The 22,593-nt window shown below is 38.5% G+C and overlaps 1 protein-coding gene across 5 annotated transcripts in view; it reads left to right on the top strand.

Annotated features, from left to right (window-relative positions):
• The first annotated feature begins 4,356 nt into the window (after window positions 1-4,356).
• Window positions 4,357-22,593, top strand: part of LOC127808209 (CST complex subunit CTC1) — a 110,250-nt gene continuing 92,013 nt past the window's right edge. For 2 of the 5 annotated variants that reach the window (XR_008024887.1, XR_008024886.1), the window contains exons 1-13: window positions 4,357-5,572; window positions 5,704-5,822; window positions 5,915-5,989; window positions 6,072-6,150; window positions 6,279-6,341; window positions 6,436-6,513; window positions 6,718-6,918; window positions 15,189-15,293; window positions 15,403-15,681; window positions 15,853-16,356; window positions 16,473-17,108; window positions 17,202-17,293; window positions 18,961-19,075. Coding sequence is in view for 3 of the 5 variants with exons in the window: in XM_052346635.1 (XP_052202595.1) it covers window positions 4,454-5,572; window positions 5,704-5,822; window positions 5,915-5,989; window positions 6,072-6,150; window positions 6,279-6,341; window positions 6,436-6,513; window positions 6,718-6,918; window positions 15,189-15,293; window positions 15,403-15,681; window positions 15,853-16,356; window positions 16,473-17,108; window positions 17,202-17,293; window positions 18,649-18,856; window positions 18,961-19,075 (3,673 nt within the window). In the remaining 2 variants the exon portion in view is untranslated. Of the gene's footprint in view, window positions 5,573-5,703; window positions 5,823-5,914; window positions 5,990-6,071; window positions 6,151-6,278; window positions 6,342-6,435; window positions 6,514-6,717; window positions 6,919-15,188; window positions 15,294-15,402; window positions 15,682-15,852; window positions 16,357-16,472; window positions 17,109-17,201; window positions 17,294-18,621; window positions 18,857-18,960; window positions 19,076-22,593 lie in introns of those variants that run through there. The other 3 variants (XM_052346635.1, XM_052346637.1, XM_052346636.1) reach the window with 3 other exon arrangements.

The raw sequence follows: 22,593 nt of genomic DNA, 5'->3' as shown, positions 1-22,593 counted from the left end.
TCCTTCTCCTTCAACGATATTTTCTCCTTCTTCTTCTTCTTCAGCTTCATCTTCTTCTTCTTCAACCTCCACATCATGTGCGTTGTAAAAATAATCTACACGCAAGATCTCTTCTGTTGGCACCATATGGATAACATTTTTTTTAAAAATTCCAAGCTCCGTAATTTCTTCTTGGGAGATCTTCGAAGGATAAAGTTTCCATTTCTTTATTCTTGGAGCTTGAGGGCCTTCTCTTATTCTTTTCACAATTTTCAGGTCAACCAAATGTGGCATGACCTCAAACAAAAAGATTTGCAATTGAAAAAAAAAGAACGATTTAAATTAGACACATCGGTTATAAATATCGGTTAATAACATACATATCGGTTAAATAAATTGAGCAATTACCGATATTGAATAACCGATATCCACATTTGTATCGGTTAGTCCACATCGATTCTCGACAGCATATACATAAATATTATAAATATCGATTAACCAAGGACATTGGTTAAAAGAATCGGACAATTACAGATATAGTATAACCGGTATCTACCTTCATATCGGTTAGTACACATCGGTGTTCCACCGATATATCGGTTAGTCCACGTCGGTTAATAACAGACATATCGGTTCATATCATTGGAACAACAACGACACTAAATTTCTATATCTCTATATCACATAATAAATCAATACCTGTATGGTAAGTGGGAAACCTCCAATGGAATACGTCTTCTTCTTAGCGTTCTGTTTGAACTCATTCAATATGTCTTTTCTGGCACTCTCTGTAGTTGTGATAAAGGAGTCAGTTGCCCAAGGGAATCGGTTCAACTCATCCCAATGAGTGGCCAGGTGAAAATACCTGATATCCACCTTCGTGGCATGAGCCTTGGAATTTATTTCCCACATCATCATCAGATATGACATGGATAAGAGCTCGTCATCAGAACACTCCACCTTTTCGCTAACAATATTCTGATGAAACACCTTAATTAAGCTCGACCCTGAAACCCCAGTCTTTAGGTTGTAATCGGGGAAAAACCTGGCAAATATTTGTGGGGGCTCCTTCAATATGATTTTTTGCTTCGCTGCTTCACTCTTGCCAAACTTCAACCCCGTGATCAGCGCAAACTCCTCCCTCCCAAATTTTATTTCCTTACCTCTGACCCTGAAGAACAATGATCCTTCCTCGTCTGTCTTTTGCAACAGGCTTAACGATAGCCTGTGGACTAACTGAATGCTCCAAGTTATTCCATGTACCCCATATATAATCTGGCCAAAAGCAGATGCCTTAAAATGTTCCTCCAGGCGAGGATTTTGCTTCAGTATAGTCCGAATGCCATCAACGGTGCCTTCAAAATGATCATTTCGCTTGACTCTGGTAGTGAAATACTTGTTGTCCTCCAAGTCCTTATCCCTTACCGTCTTGTTCTTCGTGTTATTTGCCGAAGTTTCCATCTTATCACTGTTGTTCTTCTCGAACGACACACGAAGTGAGCGCGCCATCAGAAGCAAATAACAACAATGATCCTTGTCGATGTAACCTCTTCAGAACTTCAATATCAGGCGCAAATGGGAAGCAAGAGCGACGTCGATGTAAGCGTAATGGAGCAGTCGAAGTGCAACCAAGATGAAGAGTCCCGTTTTAGCGGGAATGGCATTTGTGTCAAGTAAACAAGCAGTCCAATCGATGGATACATTGGTCAGTGCATATGTCGGAAAAAATTCAATTTTTTTATTGATATCGGTAAAACATATCGATATCCAAACCGAACCGTCTTTACCGATATAATATAAACCGATGTGGCTATTAGGATATCGATTACGATATATTGGTAAAAATCGATGTACTTCACCGATATCGGTACACCGATATCACAAAGTCCAGCGATGTCGGCAACGTGTATCAATTAAAAACCGATGTGGTTTAACCGATATTGACATATTTAAGTGAATATTAAAACGGTTCACTTCCCAATGTCTGCACCGATAGGACACGTTGGTGACTAGAATTAAATGCATTCTTATCTATACTCAACAGATATCAATAATGATGTCCGTTGCAGACTTCCCAATACATAATATATAACCCATAAATATCGGTTACTTGTATCGGATTTAAACCGATACACAGTAACTGATATATCAGTCGATATATGATGTATATCGGTCACTATGTTCGGTTACTTAACCGATATGTATACACCGATATTTAAATGGTTATGACGAAAAAATTAAATATATGTCCGTTGCACTTCCCAATGTCAGCACCGATTGTACATGTCTGGTCTATAAATATCAGTCACCGATACGACAATATAGAATGATATCGGCAACATGTATCGATTATAAACCGATATTGTTTAACCGACCTCCTTCGTACATGATACTATCGGTGCGAGTATATCGGTAACTTAACTGATATTTAGACACCGATATTTAAATACTTAATGACGATTTTTTAAATATTTGTCCATTGAACTTCCCATTGTCAACACCGATAGGACGGACTGCTCTATAAATATGGCTCTCATCAAGTTTGAGAAGAACAAAATCGAGAATTCGGGAAGACGGCAAACCTTTGAAGACGTTGAAGACTTTGGAGATCACCTTGAAGAAGTTGTTCCCCAATGATCTGAAGTAGAAGCCATGGAAATAAATCGCTTTCTTCGGGCTTCTCGGAAGCTAGAGCCAGGTTCATTAACAAACAGTTAGTGATTGCTATGACCATTCTGGATTCTTCAACCTCAAAATACATTGTTAAGGCAATACTTTGGCAATGTATTGGGAGGTTGAATAATCCAGAATGGTCAGGGCGATCACTGTTTGTGAATGAACCTGCGCTCCCGACAAAAGCAATATATTTTCTGGCTTCTGTTTCAGTCTCCCAACCATTAGCCTTTTGCCTTCTGTTTCACCCTGAAGACGTTAGAGATCAACTTGGATAAGGTTAGTGATTGCTTTGACCTTTCTAGGTCCTTCAACCTCCAATTGCCAAGGCAATATTTTGGTAATGTATTGGGAGGTTGAATGATCCAGAAGGGTCAAAGCAATCACTGTTTGTGAATGAACCTGCGCTAGCATCCGAGAAGGCCAACTCCGTAGAAGAGGGACCTGCAATAGAGAGAGATAATTTTATTTTTATTTTTATTTTTATTTTTATTGAATTAATGATTTGTTAGTCCTTCTGTAATGTTATTTGTGTATAAATATGAAGTTTGTGTATAATACGACATTAGTCTTTATCGATGACGTACTTATATGCTCCTCTATCAGCATTATATTCCCACCGACCTCCATACACACGTGAGCTCTGTAAATTAGAAAAAAAAAAAACATCTGTTGGATGTAAGTAAAGAAAATAATCGGTTATATCATGTTATATCGGTCTCACAATATCGGTCGCGCAAGGATATGTCCGTTATTATATATCGGTTTACGTAAAATTAAACCGATATAGTTAACCGATATATTATTTGTTATTGGCTGTAAATCGGTTAATATGTATCAGTATACATTAAATTTGAATCGGATATAAGTATTTGTCCGTTGCACTTCCCAATGTCAGCACCGATAGGAAATGAATGCTCTATAAATATCGGTCACCGATATATAGAATGATGTCGGCCACATGTATCGATTCTAAACCGATATTGTTTAACCGACATCCTTCGTCCATGTTACTGTCGGTGCGAATATATCGGTAACTTAACCGATATGTATACACCGTTACTTAAATGTTTAATAACGAAACTAAGTATTTGTCATTTGCACTTCCCGATACGGTTATACCGATAAAGTAGTTGAAATAGGAAGTATATCGGTTACTATGTATCGGTTTACATTAAATTAAAACTGATACAATTATACCGATACATGATACCGGTACATAAAACATTTTTGGGTACCGATATATAAACCGAACGGATATAAAACATTTTTTGAGGTGCTTCTGGTTTGAACCTTCACTCAATCGAGCTTTAGAATGCAGAATCAGAGTGATGTTCATTTGCATACTCATTACGTAGTCATTACAAAAAATGCATCGAAGAAGGTAAAACACTCTGAAATTACCTGCAATGGCTTTGAAGGCAATGACCGATGAAGAAGCAGCAACCCTAGATGTTTAGAACAGAGGACGAGCGAGAGAGATGACGAAGAGGACGAGCAATAAAGATGTTCTGGTCGGTGGGTGATTGGGGATGTGCGTGCAAGAGAAAGAAGACGAAGAGGATCGTAGGCTGATTTAAATCGGGAGCATTTTAGTCAATTCAACTCTCAAAAACCATAATTTTATAAAAAGAAATTAAGACTCTTTCTGCAAAGTTTTTTTTGCCGACAATCCTATTTTTGCAAATTTCCCAAAAAAATTCAGCCCAGTCCGTATCTAGTCTGGACAGGCGAGGTTCGTCCTCGATTAGTTTTTGCTTGTTTCAACTTGAATGGATTTTGCATACCAACGAAGCGCATAATGGAAGAGGAAGAAGACGGCGGCGTGAGACTCCTTAGAATTTCTGATCTCCTCAGGCGTTCTCGCCCCCTTGCTGGCGCATCATCTCTCAATCACAGGTGTCCGATTTCTCGTTCTTCAGAGCCACAGCCGTCGGATAGGTCTCGCCAGCCGTGCGGTCCAGCCCCGCCCCGCCCCAGCCAAAACCCTGGCCATAGAATTCTTGAATCTTTGAATTACCCAACTGTCATAATTGGAACCCTCACCCTTCCTTTCTTACACAAGCCTTCCATTTTGGATCCGTCTGTTCGTTGCCCCAAATCCACATGCTTTTCCTTCTCGGACTATGATGATGCCTCGTCCAACTTATGCTGCGACGTTGTCGACTTCGACGTCCGAATAATCGGACGGAAAATCCGTGTTCTAGCTTGGAATTTTATTCCTTTTGAATGCGGTGGTGGTTTCTTGGAGATAATCTCTTGGAGACTCACGGAAACTTCTTCGACTCCGGATGCGTTTCCCCTGGTTTTAGGTTCTTCAGCTGATTGTAAAAGAGACAGCTTCAAGGCTCGTTTTGTTCTCGGCGTGTTAGAATCAATTAGCCCTGTTTCGGTTGTTCCATGTGCAACTGGAGTTAGTAGTTCTACTGGCTCCCGAAATATATGTGGGTTTCTTGTACAACTTTTGGTTTGTGAGTGCAAGTTGTGTAGCACCAAAGCTTCTGTGATTGCTTTCCTAGAACGGTCCGAAGTGGAGGATGATCACTGTTTTACCAAGCCTTTGATTGTATACTTTTATGGGTCAGCTTCATCCTGGCATCCTGCAATGTCAAAACTGATTGGTAATATTATCGTGCTGTCAGGGTTGAAGAAGAAGTTGGTTTTCTTAGAAGAGGAAGAATCTCTGTTGATGTATTTAACCACAGAAAAAACCTTCTTGCATCTCCCCAAGTTGCTTAGTAAATGGCTTCCGGTTAATAATATGAATGCTATTAAGGGTAAGGGTGAATGTGGCACGTATGCTGGCACCATCACAGGCATATACATGCAGGGCATGGTTGTCGAATTGGACCAGAAAGTGTTGTTGCTACTAACAGACCAACATCTCAGTCCGCCACATAGTCTCAGAGTTGGTGCTGTAGTATGTAAATAAGTTGCTTCATTTCGTTGCTTTGAGTTCACTTTGATAAATTCTTATGCCTATCTATATCTCCGGGGCTGGATTCTCTATACACAATTGGATTTTATGTGACCATATGGTTTCTCTTGCAGGTATTGATTAGAAATGTCCATTTTGTAAACCCAAAATTTTCCTGGGCAAAGACGTTTGTTCTTGGTGCTTGTGTTAAAACTAGCATCAATTTGAGATCTTTTTCACCATTTGAAACTGGGTAAGGGATCTTGAATTGGATTTTGATGTTTGAGTACATATCGTTGGAATTCCATACAGCTGTGCCAAAAGCTATACTTACCTCTGCTGCAGGTCTTGTACATATTCACGATCTCAGAGCCTTTTGAGGAAGTTTATTGACTCATTAATGTTTTCCATAAGGCTATGGTAAGAATTATTCTGTGCTGCTAAAAGATTGTTTTTTTCAACATTCACTGTTTACTTCATTACTTGCATCCTTTTGTTTCAGGGTACTATTGCTTGTCTCAAGTTTCAGGAGAAAATTTGCAGGAATTTTATCTGAGAAGGAGATCTTGGGTTCAAAACATGTAATTTGCTTTTGTTCTTCATTAAATATTTAACAATAGTATGAAGTCCTATATACTGCAATTACCTTCCTTTGTTTGTTATTAACTTTTATAATAAGCTGATGCGGACAGTTGCAAGGTGTTGCCAGAAGGAAGGACTGGCTCAATCATACGCCACTTCTTGTATACCTTCATCACTGTTTCAATCTCGGGTAAATTTGATAAATATGTTGATGTATGATGATGATAGACTTCCTGTATACTTTCATCACTGTTTCACCTTCCATGATAATTTTCTTCTGGCAGCATGGAGTTTTTAGAGAATTTTGTAAGCATGACTCATGTGGCTGTGGCAATGAACAACATTATGTTCACTTGAAACTGGTAAGATCGGGTATTTATCCTTCTTTTTCTTTTTGTTCTCTTTCTTTCCATTTTATTCTTTTCTTTTGCTTCTGGTTTTTGCTTCTTTTAATAACTAGTCAGTCAGGATACATCATCTTTCAAGTGCACTGACAGCATTTTTCATGTTAGCTATAAGTGCTTAACCAACAGTCAGTAATAAAGTTTTGGAGCTCATTCTGTCAGGTGGTACCAATATCTAATTTTATCAATCATTGTGAGGCTACTTGGATGAAGATGCTCTTGGAGTGGGAAAGCGATTCTAATTTGATGTATAACTATGACATGTATGGCCATCCTTCTTGTGAAGGATTTCCTTATAGCCAGCCAATTAGGAGGATTTTGCGTAGTGAAGACATGGGTGTTGTTTTGCTTGGATGCATAAAGGTTAGTAACCTGATTTAATTTAATTTAATTTTTGAAGGCAAGTCTCGCTACTTTGTCACTTTGCAAAGGTAAAGCATGTGATACTAGTCGAACAACAATATGTATGTTGAGAGAGGATAAAAAAGATGGGGTTGAAGGAAACTATTTTTAAATTTTTTCTTATTGGATATGTCACTTACCTAGCTGCTGAGCATTACATTGAATACATTGTAATAATTAGTAGCTATAGTCGTAGCTATTTGCTTTGATTAAAAGAGGAATTAGCTTGCTGGCAGCATGTGCGGCAAAGCTAACTGTCCACAAGTGGGTAGGCAAGTTGCTGATTCTAGAAGGGACTTGGGCAACCATTTTGGCGCCTATTCCCTGAATAGTATAACTACCCTGCTTCAGCTCAATTGTAATCACTTTTGGATAATTGGATCAGTCTATTTCCCTCTCAAAACTCTCTTTTCGTTCTCTCTCTTCTCTCTAACTTTTCCCTCGCAATTCTCGACTCTACTTTCCCTCTCAATTTCTGCGAGTTTCTCTCTTAATTAGAGAGAATTCTCACTTTTAGATTTCGGATCTGACAGGATACTATAGGAAACAAGGAAACATGTAGACTTAATGGCAGTGTGCTTTTTTTCATTTTTGGTATTTGCTTCGACAAAGAAAAAGAGAATGTTCACATTTCTCTTTGTATGGTAAAAACTAAAATTTTGGCTAAACAACAACATATCAAGCCTTAATCCCCCTATGTGAGTTCGTCAATTACTTTTATTTGTGGCCTTATCTTTTATAAGGGTTTTTATAACTCATGTCATACCTAAATATCTCCCACCAAATTTTTTTTGGTCTTCCTCTATCTTTTTCATTAAAATACTTGTTTCATTCATAGTTGTTAAATGCGCAAGGCATTGATTTGCAAATTAGTGCCAGGGGCCTAGGCACAAGGTGCCAGGCAAATTGCTAGCCTCATGCACATGAGGCACACATTTATTCAAAATGCTTGTAAAATACTTATACACTACTTTTTTCAATATGTACCTATAAGGAGATAGATGCAAACTCATAAAATCATAAATGACACTGCTGATACTGTAATAACAACTGATATTATTGTAGAAAAACAATTAGTTTCTTTTGCAACTAATTTATTCTAGTTGCAAAAGAAAGTAGAGAAAAGAAAAAATTACAGCAGAACACATTGCAAAAAAAAAATAAATAAATAGTTTCTTCTAATTTCTTTTGCAATTAAAAGAAAGAAAAGCAAAAGAAATACAACAAAACAAACAACAAAAACAATTATAGAAAACAATTAGTTTCTTTTAAATTGCAAGAGAGAGAGAGAGTCTGGAAACAATTTTTTTCTTTGCAATTAGTTTCTTCTAAATTGCAACATAATTTAGAAGAAACAAAAAGCCTAAAGAGGAGTTGAACACACAACAAAAATCAATTACAGTAAAGAATTAGTTTCTTCTAAATTGCAAAAGAAATTAGAAGAAAAAAATAAAATGAAGCAAAACCCAAACATGAGACTAGTTCTCTAGTGAGTGAATATCATTGCCAAAAGATCTTGGCAAGTGGGAGATTCGGAAGACTTTCGACTTACACAGGTTGGCCTCTTACATAGATGTAATTAGATGTAAGAATATGCAATTAAATCAACATGAAATTAGATGTAATATGACAATGGGCTAGAAATAGGGTCCTTGCATGAGGGGTGCATCTTATGCACCTAGGCAGCACCTCGAGCATGATGTTGCACCTTAGTGGTGATGAGGTGCACATAGTTGGGCCTTTGTGCACCTCACGTGTAGGAGGTATGCATTTGACAACTATGGTTTCTTTTCATTCTGCCTCCTCATAGGAGGCTCTATTAGTCTTCTTCTCATATGATATTAGTTATAAAGGCCTTATTAAAGGTAAGACCATAAATAGAAATGATTGTTCACCTAGAATTCTTGTAATAGATCTCACATAGTGGGATAAAGGCTTGGTGTGCTGTTAGCTTTAACGAAATCTTACGATTACATAAAATGCTAGCTGCACTTTCTCATTTTAACTATCTTCCCTTAATTCTATGGGTACTTGTCTCTCATCTTTTTGGGTTGATTCATCCAAGATATCTAAATTGATCTTTTTTTTTGGAATTATTTGATCTTCAAGTTTTACCATAACCTCATACACGTGCAAAATGCCTAGATTCCTAAAATGCCCAGACTTTTGATGGAAGATAAGGAGTTTAAACTTTTCATCTTCTCAATGAAGAGTTCAGAACTATCATCTTTTCTTTTCAATGATTACTTTTTAGTAGTTTATATTTTTAATGCTTGAAAAGTTTATACCTGTTGTTGCCCAAGTACAACAATAGATTTGTTTGCAGTGGGAGAGTGTCTCAAGCGTAGTCTTTGGGAGACTTGCAAAGAAAGAAACCGGTTAGGGTCGTGGGCGACCTCCTGCGTGGGTCCTTTGATGCTTAAATTAGTATTTAGATAAGTGTGTAGAATGCAGAAAGCAAGTAGAGTTATAATTTGAATAGGGTTGTGAGTGTACCTTTGTTAGAGGAGGACTCTCCCATTTATAGGGTAGAGGGAGGGCCACAATCTTCGGTGGGCATTTTGGGCTCTTTTCTGGGTTTATAGGCAAGCACATCAAAGCGAGTGAGTTGGAGGCTGGTTGGAATGAATTTGCAGGCTGGTTGGAATGAATTTGCAGAGGAGATGTGTGTGAGGTTTGGGGAGAAGAATATGTTCGATGTGATCAAAGAGTTTAAGATGCTGAAGCAGTTAGGAACAATAACTGAATACTTGGACAAGTTTGAGGAATTGAGGGCCCTTATGTGGAATGCACAACCATCACTAACTGAGTAGTACTTTGTATCCAACTTCGTAAGTGGCCTTAGGGGAGAGTTGCAATCGATGGTCAAAATGATTATGCCTAGCACAGTGAAGCAAGCTGTAGAGAAGGCCATATTACAAGAGCTAACATTAGAGGCCATATTTGGGAGGAATAATGTGTGGCCTAAGGCTAATCCTAATACTCAACAGGTAGTGGGGTTGAGTTCAAAGGGAGTGAATGTAGGAGTGCTGTTGGGACCTCCTAAGACCAATTTTAACATAACAAAGGGGACTACAATGGAGCAGAGAAGGCAATTAGGGCTCTGCTACAAGTGCAGGGATAGATGCAGGGGTCACCAGTGCAAATGACAATTATTGAAAATGGAAGGCAGAGAAGAAGAGAAAGAAGATGAGGAAGGGGATGAACTTGGGGAAGATATTGAGATGGGAAAGGAGGCCGAAGCAGAGGATGAAGGAGGAGAGATCTCCTTCCATGCATTGAAGGGGGGACCCACGGGAAAGATCATAAAAGTTAAGGTGCAAGCTAGGAAGAGGAAGTTGATGGTTTTTATAGATAGTGGCAATACACATAGCTTCCTCAGTGAAGCTACTTCCACTGACCTAAAGTGTGAATTGGTTGCAACTACGCCATTGTTTGTCACTGGGGCCAATGGTAATCGCATGTATAGCCACTACAAATGCACTAATTTCAAGTGGCTCATGCTGGGGCAAGAATTCTCTTATGGATTTGAGGGTGCTAGAGTTGGGAGGATGCGATATTGTATTGGGGGTTGATTGAATGAGGACTATTAGTCCTCTGATATTTGATTTTAACAAGTTAGAGGTGACAATAGATGTGGTCAGTGAGAAGCTAACTCTTGTGGGGAGTCTGGAAATAGGGGAGTGTAAATTAATCACGGGGAAGAAATTGCAGAAGTTACTCACGAAGTGAAAAGTTCAAATTTCCTAGCTATTCTCCATTCAAGCTGTGGAAATAGAAGAAGAAGAATGCACTCAAAGGAGGGACAAAGGGGAGCAGAGACTGTAACTTACATGATCTCAAGATGAGGTAATCTTTGTGGACTTCATGAACTTTTGATTGAGTTTAAGGATTTATTTGCTGAACCTACCTCTCTTCCCCCTACTTGAGCCCTAGACCATATTATCCCTCTTAAGCCAAACTCATAATCGATTAACATCAGACCTTATCATTACCCACCTATACAGAAGCTTGAAATTGAAAAACAAGTGAAACAGATGCTATCCACCTCAATTATACAACCCAACCAAAGCCCATTCACATCATTAGTCCTATTAGTAAAAAAAAAAAAAAAAAAAACGATGGCACCTGGCGGTTTTGTGTGGATTACCACCAGCTCAACACCCTAACCATCAAGAATAAATTCCCTATCCCCATTATAGAAGACTTGATGGATGAATTACATGGGGCAATCATCTTTTCTAATTTGGACCTAAGATCTGGTTACCATTAGATCAGAATGCACCCTGCCGACATACCAAAAATTGCTTTCCGTACCCACCAAGGCCTCTATGAATTCCTTGTTATGCCATTCGGTCTCACTAATGCCCTTGCTACCTTTCAAGCCCTGGTGAACCAATTGTTCGCCCCCTACCTAAGGAAATTCATATTAGTATTCTTTGATGACATACTAATATATAGCCTTAACCTAGAACTCCCCCTCACACACCTAAGGACAACTTTTGAAATCCTTAAACTCAATTAATTGTATGTCAAAATGTCCAAATGTTGGTTTGCAAAGAAGGAAGTGGAATATTCTGGGCATGTGATCTCGAGTGAAGGGGTGAGTACTGACCTGAGCAAGATTACTACCATGACTAAATGGCCAAGACCTTCCATCGTTAGGGAGTTGAGGGGATTCCTGGGATTAATAGGATATTATAGGAGATTCATCCCACACTATGGGATAATTAACAAGTCCTTAACATAATTGCTAAAGAAAGACAAGTTTAAGTGGAATCCCAAGGAAGAGAAGGCATTTTAAGCTCTTAAGGTGGCCATGACACAAGCCCTAGTGTTAGCCTCGGTTGACTTCCCAAAAACCTTTGTGGTGGAGATGGATGCTAGTGATGTGGGGGTGGGGGCAGTGCTCATGCAAGAAAGAAGACCATTAGCATATCTCAGCTAGGCCTTAGCCCCAAAGCATTCGGGACTAAGTGTGTATGATAAGGAATTATTGGCAGTTTTGGTAATAGTGGACAAACGAAGACACTGCCTAGAGAGCCATCACTTCATTATTAAGACTAATCATGACAACTTGCGATATCTGTTGCAACAGAGAGTACATACTCAACTCTAAAAGAAAGGGGTATCCAAATTGCTAGGATTGGATTATACGATATCTTATAGACATGGGAAAGAGAATAAAGTGGTCGATGCACTTTCTAGAAGAGAAGAATAGGTCAGCTGTAATGCCATCACAACTGTAGTTCCTGATTGGGTTGATCGGGACTAAAAAAAGAAGTGGTGGAGTTTGTAGTAGCCTGCCCTACTTGCCAAAGATCCAAGCATGGGCATGTGGTTCTACCGGTATTACTCCAACCATTAGCCATACTAGAACATGCTTGAGAAGGGGTATCCATGGACTTCATTGAAGGGCTACCTAAATCAAAGGGTAGGGATGCTATATTGGTGATTGTGGATAGGCTAACAAAGTTTGCACACTTTGTAAGTCTCACTCACCCATTCACGGCTCAAGAGGTGGCTAGACAGTCGTAAACTCAGTGGCTAAGATCCATGGGGTTCCAAAGTCAATAGTGTTCGACAGGGACAAGATCTTTACAATCCACTTTTTGTTTAAAGGCTTGGGAGTAGGGCTGCATATGTCCACGGCTTACCATCTGGAGACGGATGGGCAAACGAAAAGAGTGAATCAATGTTTGGAGTCCTATCTACGGTGTGCGTGTTTTGCCAAACCTAAGAGTTGGAGTAGATGCCTATCTATGGCAAAGTGGTGGTACAACTCAAGCTATCACAGTGCCATTAAGAAGTCTCCATTTGAAGCATTATTTGGATACCAAGCCTTTATCTGATTGCCTTAATGAATGCCCCCACAACAGTGTTTGCTGTGGAAGACTATCTACAACAAAGGTAGAGGATGATACAACTGTTGAAGAAGGAGCTTAGAACAGCTCAAAACAAGATGAAACAAGTGGCTGATAAGAGGAGAAGTGACTAGGGATTCAACGTGGGTGATAAAGTGTACCTCAAGGTTAAGCGGTTCCTAACACTTTTTCTCAACAACTCCAACTTCTAAGTTGAGCCCTAAGTACTTTGGGCCATATACTGGGCTTGCTAAAATAGGCAAGGTAGCTTACAGGCTGCAACTACTTGAAGGGACACTTACCCATCCAGTCTTCCATGTGTCACTGCTGAAGAAAGCAGTAGAGCCTACAACCACTACAAGCCCCAATCTTCCCCTAGTAGATGAAGACAGAGAGGTGCCCATGGAACCCCAAGCAATCGTGGATCGGAGGATCACCTACAAGGATACACTGCCCCTAACGAAAGTGCTAGTTTAATGGAGTCATCTACATCCAGATAATACCACCTGGGAGTACTTACCAGACTTGCTGAAGCAGTACCCCCGAGCAGCCCATCTTTTGTCCTTTCTTGGGGACAAGAAAGACCTACGATCCCAAAGGGCAGACGAGGGCATGAATGTGATTAGGAGTAGGGGGCAAGGCTGTAATTAGCCTAAGACTTGTAATAAGCCATAGTTGTACCAAACGATTGTAGCTTTAATAGCTTGTACACTTTCGGTTAAAACTAAAGGGCTGCCTATAAACAACTCCTGCCACAAGGTTTTGATTTCGCCGCTAGGTTTTGCCACAAGGTTTTGGCCCTGTTGATACTCAAAAATGGGTTAGAAGGCTCATGGGAATCCTCGCCTGCGATGACGCTCTGATGCCCAAGTCAGTACCGAATGCAGATAGCTATTCTTGAAAACAGTGAAAATCAAGTCAAAGTGTCAAGGATTTTACCGAAATCAGAAGTCCCTTTCAATGTCCTGTAGTTGGGTATTTATAAGGCACGATTCTTAAGGATGGCTGGTGCTGACACGTGGCGATTGCTGAGTGGGGCTTAAGTTCATCGAAAAGGGGGGGTTTGCCACGAAGCTGCTGCGAGGTAGCTCGCGGCAAGGCTTCCGCGTAATTGGCATTCGCGGCCAGCCCCTAGCCTCGAGCTGCTTCGTGGCAAGGTTGCCGCGAGGCTGGCACTCGCGGCCAGCCCCTAGCCGCGAGCTGCCTTGCCCTGCTGTCGCAAGCTGCCTTGTGGCAAGGCTGCCACTAGGCTGGTCCTCGTGGCCAGCCCTTGCCGCTAGAGGCAAGCCTTCATTTTCTTCAAAAGATTTTCATTCCCCCCCCCCCCCCCCCCCCCCCCCAATTTTTCATGGCACAACAGCAACATATAATTCAAGATATCTTAACAGTTTTTTAAATTCTTCTTGTTGTATTTTATTTTCTAAACATTCAAATATGTTCCTAGAATATAGGAGTTAACCTAGGTGTTGTGTATAAAAACCCCATACTACCCGATAATAGATCAAGCAAGCAATATACAATTCTTTTAGCTTGTTTCATCTTCTTCTACAACATTTAACTGACATCTTATGAAGTTGTTCTCCTCTAGGTATTTCTTGTTCCAACTCCACTATATCTTTCCAAGTTTTGTCTTTATCTCCTCTCCTGGCCCAACTTGTGGCACATATGGACTGACAATATTCAAAGTCTCTTCTCCCTGCACAATTTTATCTACAATAATCCTATCTCCTATTCTCCTTGCATCCACTATTTCATCCTTTGAAACCTTGTTCATATTCATAATAATCCCCACTCCATTCTTTGCCCTATCGTTCCTTGGGTACTAGCCCATCCTTTGAAGTCTTATTCATGATAATCCCCAAGCCATTATTTGCCTACTCCTTCCCTTAAGTACCAAAATTTATGTCTAGATTTTGTTCAAATTTTAGCCTTCTCTCTAACCCACTTCATCTATTGGAGAAATATAATATTATTTTTTTCTCCTAATCATCTTGTCCACCATTTCCATAGATTTTCTTGTTGAAGTCCTGATATTCCATAATCTATGATCCTGCACTAAGTTATATATCTGTCCTTTAAAATAGACCTTTGTAGATTGAACACTATAACTGGGTGTTGATGCAACAACCCTAACTCGTTTTTCATCGCACTTGAGTAGTAAAGTGTGTCGTTAAGAAGGGTTATGCCCCAACAATTTGCCATTTGTCTAGAATTCATGTTTAGTCTGACAAGTTTTATGTTGGTTGTTGGCTACCTAACCCAACCCTCTTTTATTTGAGTTTGGGATGACTGTAAGAAGGAATACACAGGAAGAGTTCTAAATTCTTGGGTGCAATAATTAGTGAAGCTCATACATTTTTTATTCAGATTTCCGCATCTTCTGGAAGGTTGCAATTTATTGATGCTACTGGCAGCATTGATGTTGTGGTACCAGACCTTCCATCAGATTGGGATATCAGCACAATATATGAGGTGATGCTACTAGCTGCTTGGATTAGGGATGCAGTGCACTTTCGATTTCACATTTTCATTTATTCATTGGCTTGACTTTAACATTCTTCAGCTTTTTCTCCTTTTCTAGGTACATAACTTCACTCTTGTTATGGAGGGCATGCGTGAACACCTTGCTGGTTCAGAATTATCCCAAAATGAATCATTGTCGTGTAGGGCTATTTTTGCCAACAGTCCAGTAATGAGAGAGGGAAAGCTAGCACTTTATCTTCTCTACAATTTTAGAGATAGATATTCTAGAAATTGTACCTTCCATCCTTGCATCAAGAATAATGGAAATTTCAAGGAGCTTCAAAGTGGTAGATTTCACCTGCTTTTGGTGACACATAAATATCCCGTGCAACAAAAGGTATTATTATATTTTTTTGCTGTCTGTATATTTGCATGTAGATAAAATATCGACAGCCCCTAAAGGTTAACAGGAAGTTAGAAGGTTTGAACACTAATAGATGGCAGCAATGCTGTCTGAGCAATTTATTATTTTGTCCCTTCACTCAGAACTTCTTATGTGCTTTTGCAGTTTCAAGGCGAACAATTTGTTTCAAACAGTGCAAGCATGTTTGCTGAGGCATTTATCCTGCCATGGGATTTATTGCTTGATGGGAAGGATGGGTATACAAATTCTACTAGTCTTTCTGAGGATCTGCTGAATGAATCCATGGAGCATTATGGTTCCAGAAACTTACAAGAATTTGTTTATTGTAAGAGATATAAAATTGATCAGACATCAACTATGGTTTCAAAATCTGGATTAAGCAATGCTGAGTATGAATTTTGTGGTAGTGGACATTGTTGCTTTAGTAATACTTGTGCAACATCTTGTCAGATGCAGAAATGCACACGTCTAAATTTACCACCTGAAATTCAGTGTTATGTTACCTTTAGAAGCATTAATAATCAGCTTCTATCTAGTTCAGGGCTCTTGTGCCCCTCTAAAGCTAAAGTAAAAGTCAGTTCTGTTTGTAAACCAAGACAAGGGAAAGTATTGCTGGAGTTTAAGTGTGGAGGTTTTGGTGTCCATGAGGTATGCCGATATTTTTCTATTTAGATTTTTGCTTCCTCATTACTTTAGAATTGGGCAATTAAACAATGATGCTGAACAAACTTAAAGGAAGATGTTTGATTTGACCTATGTTGCAGTTGTTGAGTGTTGGAAGGCATTACTCCATAAAGCACCATAAAGAAGATAAGCTATGTACTACAGAGGACTTTAGCTATGGTAAAGTCACTATAACTTCTAAAATACATCTTTGGAGCCTTTCCTTCTCTTCTGATGAAGTTCTCCCAGATGCATTTTTATCACATCTTCCTAGATGTGTTGATCCAATTTTCAGCACTGATGAATCTCTCCCTGAATCCTCTCTTCAAAGTGAAACATCACTCCTGAGATGTAATGTTGGCTTCCCTGAGATTCATTCAGATATCTGTGTCCGTGTTTCTATTGATCATGCAAGTATCTTTGAGGAAAATCTTAAGTTTTTGGATGGATTTGTGGTTCAGCCATCTGTTCCCTTTGAAGAGGTAACAGACTTGTTTTTACGCTACAGGGCTATTGTGACTGGCTCAGTTCAATATTCTGCAAGTCTGAAACCTGAATACCCTCTGCCTGAGGGAAATCTGATATCTCTGCATGGAGACGTGTTGGCCGTTCATAACTCTAGCTGCAGTTCTATTGCAACAAATCTAAGGCAGAAAAGTCCAGCTGATGCTCATTTGGAAAAATTCCTTCAAGGGACAGAGACCGTCTGTATCCATGTTCTGGTGGACCATCAAATTGTAATATTCTCTGTACATCTCATCCTTCTCATTTTCTTTTGATTTACATTAAGTGGTTGTCTAATTTGTAATTTCACTGTTTCAACAAACTAGGTCAGGATTTTTGGTGCACTAACCAAACATGCTTATCCTATTGGATTTGGACCTGGTATAAAAGCCACATTTCACCGTATACTTGTTTTGAGGTATGTGTTATCAATATATGCTAGCAAATATGTGTACTTGTAATACATATGGAATAATCTCCTAACATCGAATGGTTTGATGTATAGGTGATCCTTGCCTTATTGATTGCAACTTATTTTTCTGAAATCACTTGGAAGTTCAAAAAGTTCCCAAACCATGCCCCCTCCCAAAAAAATAAAATAAAATAAATAAAAGATCCACCACAAACCCATAAAGGATGTCCTTGGTTCACAAGGATGCCTACAACCTTCTTGTTGCTACCAAAAAAATTAAATATCCTGAAGCTTCATTATACCAATCATCAGAATGGACTTATGGTTCAATTAGCTGTTAAATTGCGTGTTCATGTTGTGTATCGTATAATGCATACCAAGCTTTTTGCATGTAAATTTAAGTGATTATTATGGTGTTGGTGCCCCTTCATTCTCGTCCCTCTTCATGCTATAGTGAATTTTCTATTCTCTAGATTTTAGATGCGTATTTGACTGTTTCTGGATTTCTAGCATGCATCCATATTTATTTTACTATAGAATCTTCTATGGCAATTCTTTTAATAATTGGCATTGCATGCCATACCTTATTAACCACCTAGATACATGTCAATACCAGAATGGGCATATCTTGTCCACAGAGACTCCCCACTTTTCAAAGGTTGTATTTTATGTGCTTTTTGCTAAGAGCCTGTTTTCCACAACTCAAAACTCATGACCGTAAAGGAGCAACCTTACTGTTACTACCAATGCTAACCCTCAGATACACATCAATACCAGCAACATAAAATTTAAGGGATAGTGACTACTGCTATTTGATGAAGTTTTAGTTGCATTATTGGGGTACATTATTGGTTTTATTTATCGTTCTCCATGTTTGGACAACCATAGTGGTGTCTTATCTAGACACCTGAAGTAATTCTATCTTGAATACTTGCAGTAGTTAATTAATTGAAGTAATTCTATCTTACGTTTAAACAAATAAAAATGATTAATAATTTTGTTTTTCTTTCTCTAGCAGCTATTTGCTTTGAGGCTTTCTTTTCCCGTCTTCTTATTTGTCTGCAGGGGTGCTCATGTTTCTGTGATCCTTGCATATGGACTTGATGTTTCCTCTTCTTTTTGTTAGACCTTGGCAATTGGCATATGGAATTGGGTTTTGCCTTGTGAATAATACATTTTATGTGGAGAATATTGGTGTTTTATGTGATCCTTAGTTAACAATGCATCTTTCTTCAATAAATCGTTATTTTGTGTAATTATACCACATGCAGCCATAGTTCCCTCTTAGTTGTATGTTTTTGTGATGACTAAATATTCTTTTTTCCTCTGGTGAGCAATATGACTCATTAAACTTACTCCAGTGGGCAGAGTGAACTCATCTTAACGCCTACATCTTTCATTGCAATCCAAAGTGTGAGAGTTGTGAATGACCAATATAGCATCAAGTATGATAATCCATCAGCTGCCTCAGGTTTATGCAAATTTGGATCCCTTACTCCTCTTCCCTCTACTTTGATTTCCCAAATAACCCGATATGCAGACTGTAAGCCAGTGCAGTTTAATTGCAGGGTAAACACTCTTAAATCAATAAATTTTTGTGATGTACTAGTTGGTTATTCAAATGTTAGTTCTAAATCTTTAATTTCTTCTGATTTAGCTGTTAATCTTGATAGGTTGTCTCTATTTATATTCTTGTGCTGGAGCAAAATATAAAAGCTGTTTATCCTCATTCAGGATTTCAGTCCAGGTCACCTATGGTTAACATACCTCTTGCTGGGTTTGTATTAGGTATGATTTTTTTGTCCCCCTAGTTATCAGCTATGAATATGATGGGCCCAGAATTACATGGCTAATTAGCGCCATATAAGTTGACCAAAGTCATATCTAGCAACCTTACAAAGTTCAGAATATGATCTTACATGTGTGGTCCTAAGCATGGACTGCAAGATTAAAAATAATACTGCAATTAAGACTATGTATAGATGCAGTTAGCATAAAGACTAAAATAGAAGGGTCCAAATAGCTTGTCTTGCTTTGTTTAAACCTAGATTATGTTGTGTTAACCTTTTGTTTTTCCCTCAATCTATCCATGAAAATTTGTTACTGTGTATAGCATGTCTGTGTGTGCATAATCTTCTTTTTGAACAATCTGTCACTGATTGATGATGTAGTTTTAGCTTTCTACTTTATTATATTATTGCTGCAACTCTACCACTGATTCTAGATTAAAGACTCTTATTTTGCAGATCCTATTATTCCTAGACCATGTAACAATTTTCCTTGAGTCTACAGAGGATTGGATGTTTTCACTGTGCTGATTTTAATTCTTAGAACTCAGGCACAGAGCCACTGAAGTGGCTTTCCTATCCAAAGCCTTTATGGTGTCATGTGCTGGACAGCTAGTGCATGTATCTGTTGGCAACATTATCATTTATTATTTATCCATTTTCCCTTATATGTGTGTGTGTGTATATATATAACTAGATATCTATACTATGGAATCTGCATTTACTTCTTTTTGACTCTTGTCACATCACATACAAAATTCTTCTTTTCTCTATATCAATGATGACACTACTAGGTTTAGTTATTTATCCTCCCATAGTTATCAATACCATTGTGTAGGGGAAGAAACACATTACAAAATTGTCACCATCTTGTTTTGCTCTAGATATTGATCAATATTGACACTACTAGATGATACTAGCTAGTATTGAAGTGGTACTGGTGTGGTGAAGTAACATTGACAAAATCTTTTGAACATGAAGAAACGTTTTTGCATCCTATCCCTGGACATATGACTCTTTGGGCCTACATTCAAATGGGGATAGTTGTGTCCATGTTGGGACACAATTTTATCAGAGAGATATTATAATACATATTATATATATTATAAGAGAGAGATTATAATACATATTATATAGTACACACACACACACACACACGTATATATATACCTTCACAGTGCTTGTGGTCATTGCATTTCTTAGACTTTGTATTTGTTCTACATTTCCACGTATGGGTTTTAAGGGAAAGTGTAATTCCTTGTATTACATGTTCCTCTTGATTGAGGAGGAACAAGGGTAAAAAAGTGAAATTTGTGAAGCTTGAATGGGCACGAGCGGACTCAGGAATATTTTAAGAATTCATGAGGCCTTGAGGAACTTAAAGATGTAAACTTGGGGCACAAATGAGAGAATTAATAAACATAGGGGCATTTGACAAGGGCATTTGTGGAATTTTGGAAATAAAGTGGGGGTCCAAGTGATATATGGAACCAAAGTAGATTCATATGAGGTTTCTTGGAACCTTGTGAGATAAGGTGAAATTGGTGGGGTAAATGTGTTATTACCCAAAAGTGTTGATTCACACATGTTTTTGGACATTCTTGTTGAGAGAAAGAAGGAAAGAAAGAAATAAAAAAGAAAGAAGAAAAAGGAAGAAGAAAGAGGAAGGAGAAGGAGAAGCTGTCGGAGGCTGCTGGAGACGAGGAAGAGTCGTTGGAGCAACACTATTGGTCGTTGGAAAATGCAGGGAACTTGCTCAGCCAATATGTGGTGAGTTTAAACTTGTTTTTCTGTTTCTTCACCTTTGATTCAAAGTTATAATCCTCCTCTTTGCACCTCTAAGACCTTTGGGTTGGTTTTGTATGTGTTTAGAGGAATAAGAAGTGTTGAAGAAATTGAAGTGGAAGTGGACAAAATACTCATCCGAAGTACCACCACCTTCAAAGCTGATTTCAACAAGTCTTGTTCCTTGAGCTTGATTTTGTCAATTGGAGGCTATAATCCAATTCTATAGAACCTCTAGTATGCTGGTCCAAAGTCAATTCAGACTAGAAAGTGAGGTTCAAAGAGTTGGGGTGTTTGGTTAAGGTTAAATTGTCATTTCAAAAAATATGTGGGCTTAGTTGCAATAAGCTGAAATTTAGGGGTTGAAAATGAAATACAATTTAACCCTAGGGCATTAGTGAAATTGCATATAAAGGTTGTGAATCTTTGAAAGATTTGGGTATTAGTGCAATTTTTGGGAACTTGTAGGCAAAAGGGTAAATTGTTAAAATATTAAGGATCTTATTAATATTTTGAATGATTTAAGGAGTTGATGTATTGATATCACATAGTTTGGGACCTTAGGATATTTTAGTAAAGGACTAGACTTGCGTTGGCAAGATTGTGGACGAGAGGATAAGAAGCCAAAATGATACATCCAGCTAAGAAGATAAGTATATTTTAATCTAAATTTGTCTGTAAATTTGTTGTTGTAATCTAGTCTTAAATATGAGAAGTATAATCTAATCCTACATATTAGGAATGTAATCTAGTCCTTCATATTAGGAGAATTCTTAGGAGAATACTTAATAACTTTTGTCTATATATTTGCATACCTTCACGCAATGATAATAAAGAAAGCATAAGTTTTCTGTTTCTCTACATGGTATCAGAGCCCTCGATCCCGGCTTGATATGCCTAAAACCCTAGTGCCTTTATTGCACAACCCCTGCTTTGTTCTATCTAGAGCTCCTCTCATTTCATCAAAGCCTTTATTGCTTTTTTCAACTTGCTTCTTTCAACTTTTTCGAAGATCATGTCAAAATCCTCCGAAGTTGCTACCACTACCATAACATCTGGAGATGTAATTCCAGTTGATCAATCCAATGTAGTTGGTGAATTACGTAGTGTCAATCACTGAGTCCTATAATTAGATTAAAGGGTTATGGTTGGAGCTTAATCACTATTAGGCTATAAAAATGGTGTGCAGTGAGGATGTTGCCACCCTTAATCAGATCATTGAAATATATCGGATTGTTGAGTTTGTAACGGGTTTAAATCCTGAATTTGATCAAGTAAGAATTCAAGTTCTCGGTAGGGACAAACTCCCTAATTTAAATGAAGTTTTTGCTATCATTAGGAGTGAGGAAAACCGAAAATGTGCCATGCTTACATAGCTCTGAAGGTTCAGCACTGATGATTAGCAACAAAGAAGGAGAGGGAGTCAAATTTGGAAAAACAACAATCCAAAACCGTGGTTCTAATCGTGATGGACAATGGTGCACTTATTGCAAGAAGCCACGATATACTAGGGAAACATGCTTTTAATTGCATGGGAAAGAAGCAGTCTTGAGCAGGATTGGATGTTTCAAAAACATGAAGCATCAAAGCTATCTTTCCAATAAGGATCCAGAGGAAGTAGCTGATAAATGAGACCCAACTGAGGCTGATCTCACTCAATTAAATCTAGAGGAGCTAGGCAAACTAAAGGCCTTTCTTTGGACATTCCAAGATGGAGCATCCTACTTACAGGTG

Source organism: Diospyros lotus, chromosome 8, assembly GCF_014633365.1.
Source record: "Diospyros lotus cultivar Yz01 chromosome 8, ASM1463336v1, whole genome shotgun sequence".
Taxonomy (NCBI): Eukaryota; Viridiplantae; Streptophyta; class Magnoliopsida; order Ericales; family Ebenaceae; genus Diospyros; species Diospyros lotus.
Note: the sequence above shows the minus strand (reverse complement) of the source record. Positions and strands in the feature narration are given on the sequence as shown.